An 11687-nucleotide genomic window follows, 5' to 3' on the forward strand; every position below is an offset into this window, starting at 1 on the left:
GGGATCTCCGCTCCGCTCTTACGTCTGTCAAGGAGCGGCAGACGCCGCTGCGAGAGATAAAGTACAAGGCGAGCGGCGGGGCCGGGGGCAGACTCGACAGCCACCGCGATGGGAAGCAGCTCCCCGCAGCACCGGCAGCGCCGGCCCAGCTAGAGCCGGGGCGGGGCGGGGGGGGCACGGCGGCGGCGGAGCCCGGCCCGCCGAGGGGCAGCGGGGCAGGCGCAGGCGGCGGCCGCCGGCTTCTCTCTCGCAGCAGCCGAGCTCAGATCGCTTCCACCCGCCCCCCCATCCCGCCTCCCTGCGCACCCCCCTCCTCCCGACCCTCCGCCTCTCGCTCGCCTTCTGCAGCCGGGCTCGGATTTAGGGATAAAGTGGGAGGAGGAGGGAAAGCGGAGGGGGGGGGGGGTGTCGTCGTCGCTTCCATTTGTTTATCCGCGGAGGGGTGAAGTCTCCCGGTGGAGAGAAACCCCGCCGGGGGGCCGGGAGGAGGCCGGGGGGGTGGGGGGGTGGGGGGTGAGCGGCGGCGAGCCCCCGGCAGCGTGGCCTTTTGGGGGGGCGCCTGGGGGAGGGTGGCGGAGGAGGGCCGGGGCTGGCCGCCGCGGACCTGGCCGTAGATGACTGCAGAAGCGCAGCAGGCTCTGTCCTCTCAGCCCCCTCCTCCTCCGGTGCAGAGCAGCTACGGCCCCATGTCCTCCGTGGCCGAGAAGCAGCCGCAGAGCTCGGCCATGGACGCCGCCTCCGCGGCGCCCGGCGGGGCGGCCGGCAGCGCTCCGGGGAGCGGCGGCGGCCCGGGCAGCGGCGGTCCCAAGGCGAAGAAGACTAACGCGGGGATCCGGCGGCCGGAGAAACCGCCTTATTCCTACATCGCCCTCATCGTCATGGCCATCCAGAGCTCGCCCTCCAAGCGGCTGACCCTCAGCGAGATCTACCAGTTCTTGCAGAGCCGCTTCCCCTTCTTCCGCGGCTCCTACCAGGGATGGAAAAACTCGGTGCGCCACAACCTCTCGCTCAACGAGTGCTTCATCAAGCTGCCCAAGGGGCTGGGCCGCCCGGGCAAGGGCCACTACTGGACCATCGACCCGGCCAGCGAGTTCATGTTCGAGGAGGGCTCCTTTCGCCGCCGGCCCCGCGGCTTCAGGAGGAAATGCCAGGCGCTGAAGCCCATGTACAGCATGATGAACGGGCTCAGCTTCAACCACCTCCCCGAGAGCTACGGCTTCCAGGGCTCGGCCGGCGGGCTCTCCTGCCCCCCCAACAGCCTCTCCCTCGAAGGGGGCTTGGGGATGATGAACGGGCATTTGTCCAGCAACGTGGAGGGGATGGGCCTGGCGGGACACTCCGTGCCCCACCTGCCCGCCAACGGTGGGCACTCCTACATGGGCAGCTGTACCGGCTCCTCGGCGGGGGAGTACCCGCACCACGAGAGCTCCGTGCCCGCCTCCCCGCTGCTCGCCGGCGGCGGCGTGATGGAGCCCCACTCGGTTTACTCCAGCTCGGCCTCGGCGTGGGCTCCCTCCGCCTCGGCGGCCTTGAACACGGGCGCGTCCTACATCAAGCAGCAGCCCCTCTCGCCCTGCAACCCCACGGCCAACCCGCTCTCCTCCAGCCTTTCCACGCACTCCCTCGACCAGTCCTACCTGCACCAGAACAGCCACAACACCGCCGAGCTGCAAGGTAAGGCGCGGACACGCGTGGGACACACCGCGACGGCCGCGGACACGCGTGGGCCCCGGCCCAGCCGCTCCGTGGGCAGCGGCCGTGCGCTCCCCGGGAGGAGACCCCCGTTCCCCGCCTCCCCTCCCGGGGGCAACCGGGAGGCCGTCGGGGCTCGCCGCCGCTGCGGGTCTGGGGACCGCCGGGCCGGGGCTCCGCTCCCCGGGGGCGGCTGCTCCGCCGCTGGGGCAGCGCTGGGCCTAGAGCCGGTGGGCTCCGGCAGGGCGGGAGCTGCGGGAAGGCGAGGCCCGGGGGGTCTCACGCCTCAGCCGGGACCCCGAGGGAGGAAAGGGGGAATGTCCGCTGTCCGCACCCCACGGCCCGCCGGCAACTCCGCTCGGGGTTGCGCTTTCCCGGCCCATCGCCCCCCCCCGCCCTCCGCTCCTCCGCCCCTGCGGCTGTCGGTGGCCCGGGCCCCCCGCGCCCCCCAGCCCCGGCCCGGGGATGGAGCTGCCGGGGGTGGCCGTGCCCCGGCTCTCGGAAGGGGGTCACGGTGCTTGGGCTGGGAGGAGGCCTGGGGAGGGCCGAGGGCAGCGCTGGGCTTCGTCCTGCCGCCCGCGTTCACCTCGGGGCGCGGGGATAGCCCTGGGGGCCGTGGTGGGGCGAAGGGGCAGGTTTGGGGGGGTCCCTGCACATCACCCCGGGCCTTTCGGGGGAGCGGGAAGCGCCTGGCAGAGGCGGGTGTGAAACGGAGCGTTAGCGGGGCAGAAATGGCAAAGCGAAGCGGGGCAGAAGCGTCAGGCGGCCGGTGGGGAGCAGCCGAGCCCGGGCCCAGCACCGGGGGTCAGCACCCGCCGGCGGGCACCGTGCGGGCCCGGCTCCGGGGGAGCACGCCCGCATCCGCGGGAAAACGGAGGAAAAATCCCTCCCGAGGAGCCACCGGGCCCGCTCGCGGCCTTCACCGAAACGCTCCGGATTAACAGCGGAATTGCGGGCGGCGGAGTGGCGGCAGCGCGGGTCCCGGGCGAGCACCGCGCCCCGTCGCACCCGCGTTCACCTGGGGTTTGTGCCCCGGGGTGGCGGCGGCAGCAGCGGCAGCGGCCCCGCTCCGGTGCCGTTTGGGCCTCCCCGCCCGGGCTCTGCCGCCGGCCCCGCTGCACGAAGGCGCTTTCCCCCGCTCCGCACCCCGCGGACGTTGCGCCCGGGCGGAGGCGGTGGGAAAAGCACCGGGCACCTCCGAGGGCGCAGAACGGGCAGCAAAGCCCTAAACCCGGCGCGGCCGGACCCCGGCTGCTCGGAGCGCCCCTAGGCCGGACAGGGAGCGCCCGCGGCCGCGGGGTTCTGCCACCGCACCTGTCCGCGCCCGCGGAGCCCCGGCGGTGCCCGGGTGCTTGTGTGCGTGCAAAAATACACCCAGTTCCGCGCTGACACCCGGGGGCCGCGGGGGCTGGGTGGGCTGGTTATTTATTTGTTTATTTATTTATTTTACCCCAGACGGCGGCTTTCTCTTTTCTCGCCCCCTCCGCGCTCAACCTCCTCTACTAAATGTAATTCCCATGGCTGACTATCTTCCCCCCCCCCCCCCCCCCCCGTCCCGCAGGCATCCCGCGGTATCACTCCCAGTCTCCGAGCATGTGCGACAGAAAGGAATTCGTCTTCTCTTTCAACGCCATGGCCTCCTCCTCCATGCATTCAGCGGGCAGCGGCTCCTATTACCACCAACAAGTGACATACCAGGACATCAAGCCGTGCGTTATGTGATACGGGGCGGAAAAAACACCTCCTGGGGCCGGCAAGGCCTGACCCGGGCACCGAGCCCCCCCCCTCCAGGACCTTCTCGATGGAATGGGGGGGGTCTCTGCAGACTGGCTTTGTTCGGGAGGTATAGACAGGCGCCCCGGGGAGCGGCAGGGGACGGGGCGTGCGGCCCCGGGGCTGAGCCTGCCCGCAGCTGAGCATCGGCCGGGCCCGGCCGCCACCACGGGTCTGAGTCACCGACGGTCTCTGCCTTCTTCTGCTTCTTCGCTTGGGGCTGGGTTGAGAAGAAAGCAAAAGCAGCCCCCTCTCCGCCCTGAGAACCCTGACGGCGAGTTTGGGTGAAGAGTCTGACAACTGAGGTTTTGATGCTTCTTTAAAAAAGGGGGGGGGGGGGGGAAAGATAAAATTAAATTACTAATTCAGTTTTGTAATTGGCATTGAGCAGTGTCGCCATCACGGTTGGTAGGCGGACAGCCGGATCGGGCTGGGGATGGGGGGGGATGTGCTGGAAAGGACCCCGACCCCAAAGCCGGCGCATCCTGCGCCCGCGGTCCCCTCCGCGCTGCACCGCGAGCAGGAGCAGGCCCGACACCGGGGTCCCCCGCCCCAGCCCCGTCGGTCCCGTCTCACTTCGAGCCCCTTCTTAGGAGAAATTTTTTTTTTTTTTTTTCCGGCAAACACCCAGGGGGCAGAAATCTGTCAGAGGGATTTTTTTCTTTTAGCTATTAATTTTTTTTTTGCCTGCATAAAGACTGCAGGATCAGACCCTATGCAGAGAGAATAAGGCACTTTGACAAGAGACAGCCATGCTCATTCTGTTATTTATTCTACATAATTTTTTTGTTGTTGCTAATAATCGAGACACGAGTAGTCTCAGTTGATCAGTATTAAATCGGTGAATCTCTGTTGGCAATATTTGCCATATAGATTTTTTTTTTTTTAGTTAACCTTTGTAAATTTTAAACCGATCATGGTCTCTGTAAAGACAATCCTCCATATGTTTTTATAGAAATATATATATAATGAAGGATTATTCCCCTCCCTCCCCTTTCTATGGTTTTTTTTTCGCCCTGTCTTTGTACAGTTCGGTGACACCTATTTTAATTCTTTCTGCACTGTATAAAATTGTAATTATGGGGGTATTTTTTTCGCCCTGCCCTTTTGTGTACGTTTTGTCCCCAAAGGAAAAAAAAATCGAACCGAAATAAAACATGTATGTTATTTGTACATGGGCTTCACGATTGTATGAGCATCAAATAAACGAGCATGCGGTGTAACACGCGTAATTATATCTGAGGAGTGTGTGAACTCCGCCGAGCTGCGCGGAGCGCTCCGCACTGCGCGGGACGCCCGGCCCGGCTCCGCAAACCTCCCGCGGTCGGTGCCTCAGTTCCCTGCCTCGGTGCAGGCTCCAAAGGGCCCTTTTTGGGGTTCGGCTGCGGCTTCCGAGGGGTCCTCCCGCGCCGGGGATATTTAAAATGCGGGTAACGAAAGGAGGAGGGAAGAAAAACCGGAGACGGTTTTTATTTTTATCTTTTTACGGTTATTATTATTTCACGTTGTTCCCCCCAAGGAGAAAGCGAAAGGCGGTGTTTCACGGCTCTTTGCCTGTTTCTTGGAGAAAATACAGCGGGGACGGAGCCTGTGCCTCCTTTCCCCCCCCCCCCCCACCCCGGGAGGGACACGGGCATTTTTGGGGCAGCCCGAGCCGCGCATCCCCGCGGATCCCCGCCGTGCTCCACCCGTGGAACCTCCGCTGAGAACGGCACGGCGCTGCGAGTTCCCGCGGCTCCTTCCCCTGCGTGAAAAATAATAATAATAATAAAAATTAAGCAGATCATCTCCTGCACCATCACCATCCCATGCTGTGGGATAAATCCGCAGCGAGGGGACAGCAGGCAGCGGGGACTGGAAAAAAAAAGTAGTTTTTTCCTTGCAAAGTTTGGGTTTATTTGATCTAAATGAGGGTACCACCATACCCAGGAAATTTTGCTTTAACCCATGGGCCAGTATATCTATATCAACACTCATACTATGAATATACACATACAAAACAGCATGTGAATTAATCTGATTAGTTGGCTGTGTATTTCTGTCTTTATATAGGGAAATTAGGTTACTGTACACTATTTAGCCCAGCTGTGTGTGATCAGCTTAATTAAAAGCAAAGTTAGCTGGTAACAACAACAGCTTAATTATTCTTTTAATTTAAGCAGGTGGGAAAGGCTTTAACAGAGTTGGTGGAGGCCTCTCTTAGAGAGTTTTTTTGTTGTTGTTTTGGGGTTCTTTTGGGGGGGAAGAGAGGGGTTTTGGATTATTTTTTTTTTTTTTTGTGAGAGTTGGTCTGTAGTGGCAAGCAGCCTGCAGTATTTATGGGGGTTTCCTTGTTTTTATGCCTTTACGGGTGGATTTTGTTTTCCATCGTCTGCGCTGCTGCCCGTCCCCGTTGGAGGTGAGCCGTGTTGTTGCCATCCTTTTCATATACCAGCTGAGGACTGAGGGTTTTGCTCCTGAAGCACATAACTGCGCTAGGTGTGGCTGAGATAAAGGCCCAGGGTTAGGAGTTCAGTCTTTGCCAAGTGGTTCTTCCTTCCTTGAAATCTTGCTGTTGCTCCTAAGGCTCGTTTTCATCCTTCAGATTAATTTTGGACTTGCTCGTTTGTGTGCAGGACTGGTGCCTTCACAGCCTGGTCTCCGCCAGGCTGGAAAGGGCAGAGCAGGTACCTTGCAAGCCTGAGGTCCAGCTTGAAGGGGGTTGATATCTGGTCCCCAACAAAGGTGTACATGATTTATTTTCCTCCCTCCCATCGGTTCCTAAACCTGGAAAAACAGAGCCACCGCATACCACGGACGCCACATATTCCTCAAGCCAGTGAGCGCAGTCTAAACAGACAGCTCTCCATCTCAGACACCTCCACCAGGGAGGAGAGGATGAAACCCCGCAGGCTCCTGCCCCCAGCCCTTCTGCACAAGACAAACTTGATTTTTTCCCCTGCATGTATTGTCCCAGAGGATGGCAAAACCCCCAGCCGCTATCACAAACGGTGCCTTTATGCAGGCTCCGCGCCTGTGTTTGCAGGGTTGGTTTGGGCTCTGGTGGGAGGCGAGGAGAGAAGCCTGCTCAGAAATGCTGTTGGAGCCCTGTAACAGGAGATGAGACATGGGCTTGCTCAGAAATGTGGTATTTGCTCACGTAACGGCCCAGATCTGAGCGTGGTCAGCTGCTGTGGCTGCGTTGGGTACCAGCAACCCGCTCGCTGCTCCTCGGCACCCGCTTCCCAGTCTGTGGGTGCTACACCCCCACCATTTCCTTGGGGCTTTGGATTTCTCCTGGAGGAAAGGTCTCATTGCAGATGCAGGCCCATGAGTTTTCTACAGGGCTGAGATTTTGAAGCATGACGAGAAACAGGGCCTGGTGTCTCCAGCTGGGTTTGATGCAAAGCGAACCCCTGGCTCAGGGGACCAGGGGTTCACAGGCGAGCTGTGCCCCGGCCGTGCCCTGCCATGGCCAGGAGTTGGGGACCTCGACCCTTCCCTCTGCTCCTCCCGGCACGTCCACCACCCTCGCAGGGCCACCACGCATCTGCCGCCACCCTGTCACCCTCCCCCCGGCTTGTGTCCCCAGGCATGTGGATGAGGGGCGCATGGATGGTCCCGCGTGGGGACACGCTTGAGGGGCGTGGGGTCACGCAGGGACCCCAGAGCAGGAGCGCACACCGCTGTGACAGGAGAGACGGGGCTGGCCCCCCCCGGGGGGACACGCACATCGCCGGGGGGCGTCGGGGCGGTCTGCGGCTCGTTTTTTGGGGGCAGCATCCTGGCAGGGATGCCGGGGGGGGGCTCTCGGGGCGGGGCCGGGGGGACCCCGCGGGAGGAGCGGGGCCGGGGTGGGGGGCGCCCCGGCAGGGGGCGGGCGGTGCCGTTACCGTGGCGGCAGCGCCACCTGGTGTCGGGGACCGGAACCACCGCCCCCCCCCCCCCGCGCCTCGCCCCCGCTCCCCGCCCCGCCGCGGGTTCCCCCAATTTGGGCTTAAAACCTGGCCGGTTCTGGGGATTTCTGACCTTTTCTCCAAGGGCTGGGTGTTAAAGGTTTGCTTTATTTTACTTTTTTTTTTTCTTTTTGCCCCCCCCCCTTCCCTCCGCCCCCGGCTTCTGGCATCCGGAGCTCTGAAGGTGAACGTTCCTTTATCACACCTTCAGATGTAGCATCGTGATAGTGGTGACTGAACATGCCACACCAAACTGGCTTATGGGATGCTTCTGATCAGTGCCCGGGAGGGACAGAGGGGGCTATTTGGCATGGCATAGCATGAAGTAGCCCATAAATGCCGACACTCGGCCCATGATGCTCTCAGGTGAGGTTGGTTACCCAGAGTAGCAGAAAACTGGGTACCCTGGAGCCTTAACTGAGGGGAACAGACACCTTGAATCTTAAGCAGGATTTGGAAGGCCAAGTTCTGATTTTGGTACCAACTTCTTAGCAGGCAAAGGCTCAGATCCATCAGAACAATTGGATGCCTGATTTCTCCCTCAAAACCAGAAGTCTGGGACCTGTGTACAACAGGGCATCCGAGCCACAGTTCTTGTCACTTTTGAAAAGGGGACTTGGATTTCTATGTCACTGAAAAGCTTTTGGAAGACCACACCTGAACATCTGTTCCCTTTCCATGCATATTTACGAGCGTAGCTGCTGCCTGACACTGATCTCCTCAGGACAAGACAGTGCTGGGGTGCTCCTGTGGGCTTTGCATTTGCATATCCCTGCCAAGAAGTCTTTGTCACTGGGAGCCATCCTTGGGGATAAAATATCTGATGCAGGTAAGCGTGACTGGCCAAAGGAGACCCCCCCAACCCCCCGATGAGCAGGAGGTGCCCTGGGCACTAGCAGCAGCTCTGCAATCAGGGGCTGATGTTATTCATAGAAACAATTACCAGATCAGATCAGCGAGGGAAGGCCCACAGCTCAGGGGTTTTTAAGTAACTTGCACCGTCAGTATCCATCCTACCCGATAAGAACTTAACATCAGAATATTGCTGAGGAAAGACAACGCAACGAATAAACCTGTTACTGAGCTTCTGGGTTGGGGATTTGTCTGTTTGCACAGTTTTACAAAAAGCTCTTTGAGACCAATTCCCATGATCAATAGTTGCTCTGATCCATCAAACTTCTAATAAATGTTTTAACTCCAATCTTAAAAATGAGCTAAATTTTTGCAAGGGAGATGCAGATCCTTCAGCAAATGTCACTGAGGTGAATCACTTTGTCATAAACATGAATTTCCTCTTCTCGGACACTTCTCGCAGGTCTTCTGAGAGATCCCAGGAAGCCTGCAGGCCACTGGTACAAGCAGCAAAGAGCAAATGACAATTCTAGAGGACAAAGCATCTCTGCCTGATCATGGAAAGAGATGCGGGGACACTGGCAGTGCCACTTTACTTCAGTGGCTCTTACATGGGTGTGAGCCTGAACATAGGCGTTTCTTTACTTAAAGCAGCCGGAGTTGAAAAACCCAAAGTGGTGCAAAAAGGCAGTTCTGCGGCTCAGCCCAGCCTCAGGCTAATTACTGAAAAAATAAGCAAACACACCTGGGAAAGCAAGATGACATGGCCTGGAAAGTTTTGCAGGGACTCACAGTACCAAGAGTTCACTTGCCATAGCAATGGTGTTCCTCTGTGGTCAAGAAAAGCCGCTGCAGACCAGCTACCCGAGCAATCGCCGCCTTCAGAGAGATGGAAACACTATGCTGCAGAGTCTGAGCAGTGCAGGTGCCTGGAAAGACTCCGAAAACATGATATCCCTCTGGAAAAATGTAAGTGTTACTCTTGTCTGACTAATTATTCACTTAAAAATACTAAGGAGTGGCAGCAATGGATACACTAATGCCTAGAAACGTAGAAGCTTTTGCAGCATTTCATGTTTCCCTTCTTTCTGTGCCCCCTTTTTTCTTCTCCCACTAATGATCCCATATGTTTGCCTTATTCCTTAAAGGAAGAAAGTCACCCTGGTCTAGCTCCATGTGTTCCTGCATGGGATGGCTGCACTGTAACACATGTATGTGACTAGCTAGACCTGGGGAGGAGGCGTGTTTTGGAAAAAATTATCTCTGTTTCTCTCGCACGTCTGGTCTCACAGGGCAAGAGAGCTGTGGTTTGTCCCTGGGCTGGGAAAAGGCTTGTGCTGGGTGCCCTGACTGGAAGGCGCTTGTGGAGCAGGATGGGCAGAATCGTTCCCAGCCACAGCAGGGCTGACCTGCGCGTGGAGGCAGCAACCACAACACTGCGGCTCTCCATTGGGAAGCAGCAACAAGGTGCCCATCTGGGACATCAGGTACCTGTCACATAGAAAAGTCCAAAGGCTACCATGCTATGGGATTTTATTTTTTATTTTTATTTTTATTTTTATTTTTATTTTTATTTTTATTTTTATTTTTATTTTTGATGAGTTTCTAGTCTGTTCCCTCCAGTTGTTTTCCAAAGTGGTTGGAATTGCCATTTGCATCTAGTCTATCAGGAGCCATCTCCGCCTTCCTCATTTTCCCATCTGTAAAACGTGGGTGTTACTGGGGCCATGTAAAGATTGACTAGATAGGTCCGTATCCTGAACTCATTTCTCCCAGTGACTTCAGTGGGATGCCCAGCCCAGAACAATGGCAGGATACACGACCCTAAACATTTCTGCAGTGCTTTGAAAGATGAAAAGCAGTGACTTTTATACCTATGTCAGTGTAGGAGCAGGCAAACATTTCATGATGTTTACAGCAGACATCACAGACATTACACATGAAAACATGGGAAATGGTGCACTTTTCTTGTAGGGAGATAATCTTTAATAGATGGCAATGAGGAAATAAAAGCATTTGTACACAACAGCCTACCTCACGGAGGGGTATGTTTGCCTGAATAACGTGGCTACAGCCACAGATGTTTCCTCTAAAGCCAGAACTGCTGCACGGGGCTGTTCCTTCTGAGGAACCGGAATGAGAGAAATCCCAGCACATGCTTTTCTCCCAGCTCCTCACCTCTTGCTGCAGTTGTGGAGGCAGACACAGCCCCAGTGCTAGATTTTTCAATGGAAACATGCCCCTAGAAAACATTTGTTTCTCCCTTTGGAGCAGCAAAAGACGATGAAATCATAAAAAAAAAAAATAACCCAGACATGACTTGAAGATAGTATTTAACCGTCCCTTTTCTACGATATTTTATTGGTCTCCAGAGATAATGGGATAAAGCCTCTGTCCTTAAGGCCTGCTTTCTGGGGGGTGGGACCAGGGACTGATGTGCATGGAGATGCTGGAAGGGGGCCTGGCTGCGGGGCCCAGGGGAGGGCTCTCCTCCCTCCCTCCCCTGATGAGGAGATACTTTTTTTTCTTTTCTCTCTCCATGGAAACAAACAATCTCTGAGTCCTGTCACTCAGAAGACTACACAGCAACATGGACTTGTTTACCCGCTGTTGTCTTCGGTGTATTGAAGCTGTGTGGCCTTGTCCTTGTTCCAGGAAATGCATGGACGTAGCTGTCTGAAGGAAAACCCTAATTATTGTATAGTTTTCAGCACTGAGTGGCAGTTAGCCACCTCGCTTTTATTGTTAGCAGATTACAATGTTGCCTCACTGCTCTGTGCCACACACCACGCTGTGACTAATATCATTCAACAAAAGAAAAACCCCTCCAAAGTGACCCATGTTCTCAAGTCTCGTGGATCTGGTAGAGGCTCCATTCATCTGATACTGTTTTCTCTTCGCATCTCTCCCATGAGCGAGGATAGGAGGAAGGGCCAAATTGCCCTGGGAAGCTCACGTCCGTGATGTGACACCTAGGGTGGTCGCTGCTGGATCCCACACCCTCCCGGCTGCCATGAGGGTGGAGCGGGGTTTGCTCACACCGACCAGCCTCCAGAGCTGTTCAGCATCTTTCCCCGCTGAACCCTCAAAAAGAGGGGTGTGCAGTAACAACATCCTAACTTGTTTGTGCCATGAAAGGAGCTGGAAAGAATGCACTGAACCACATGACAAGCGAGGACATCAGGCTGCGCAGAGAATAGAAAGACCTCATTTTTAATTACTTCTGAACAAAGTTGGCTCAGTAAAGTATTTCCCATTGTACTGCTGAACTTTTCTTCTCATCACACAGCAGTGAAACACAGGCTCCTCTGCTGCTGCAAGTGAACTCAAATCGAGCCTGGTTAGGGATCACTTCATTCCCTATTAAAAGCAGACTACCCATCCGTCACCAGCGTTTCAGACTCTCCTGCAGCATCCACGCAGTTCTTTGCCACT

At 57.0% G+C, this 11687-nt stretch overlaps 1 protein-coding gene across 1 annotated transcript; it reads left to right on the forward strand.

The window, feature by feature from the left end:
• Nucleotides 1-527: 527 nt before the first annotated feature.
• On the forward strand, nt 528-4697 carry FOXF1 (forkhead box F1). The gene is made up of 2 exons (XM_055819046.1): nt 528-1674; nt 3254-4697. The coding sequence occupies exons 1-2, from the start codon at nt 615-617 to the stop codon at nt 3412-3414; spliced, it is 1221 nt and encodes a 406-aa protein (XP_055675021.1). The 5' UTR covers nt 528-614; the 3' UTR covers nt 3415-4697.
• Nucleotides 4698-11687: the final 6990 nt, after the last annotated feature.

This window comes from Falco peregrinus, chromosome 14 (genome assembly GCF_023634155.1).
Source record: "Falco peregrinus isolate bFalPer1 chromosome 14, bFalPer1.pri, whole genome shotgun sequence".
In the NCBI taxonomy this organism is placed as follows: domain Eukaryota; kingdom Metazoa; phylum Chordata; class Aves; order Falconiformes; family Falconidae; genus Falco; species Falco peregrinus.

Excerpts from the sequence above, each read along its gene's own strand:
- FOXF1 (XM_055819046.1), top strand. The coding sequence starts at position 615 with ATGACTGCAGAAGCGCAGCAGGCTCTGTCCTCTCAGCCCCCTCCTCCT. Across the intron at positions 1,675-3,253 it reads CAACACCGCCGAGCTGCAAG|GCATCCCGCGGTATCACTCC; the intron begins GTAAGGCGCGGA and ends CCCGTCCCGCAG.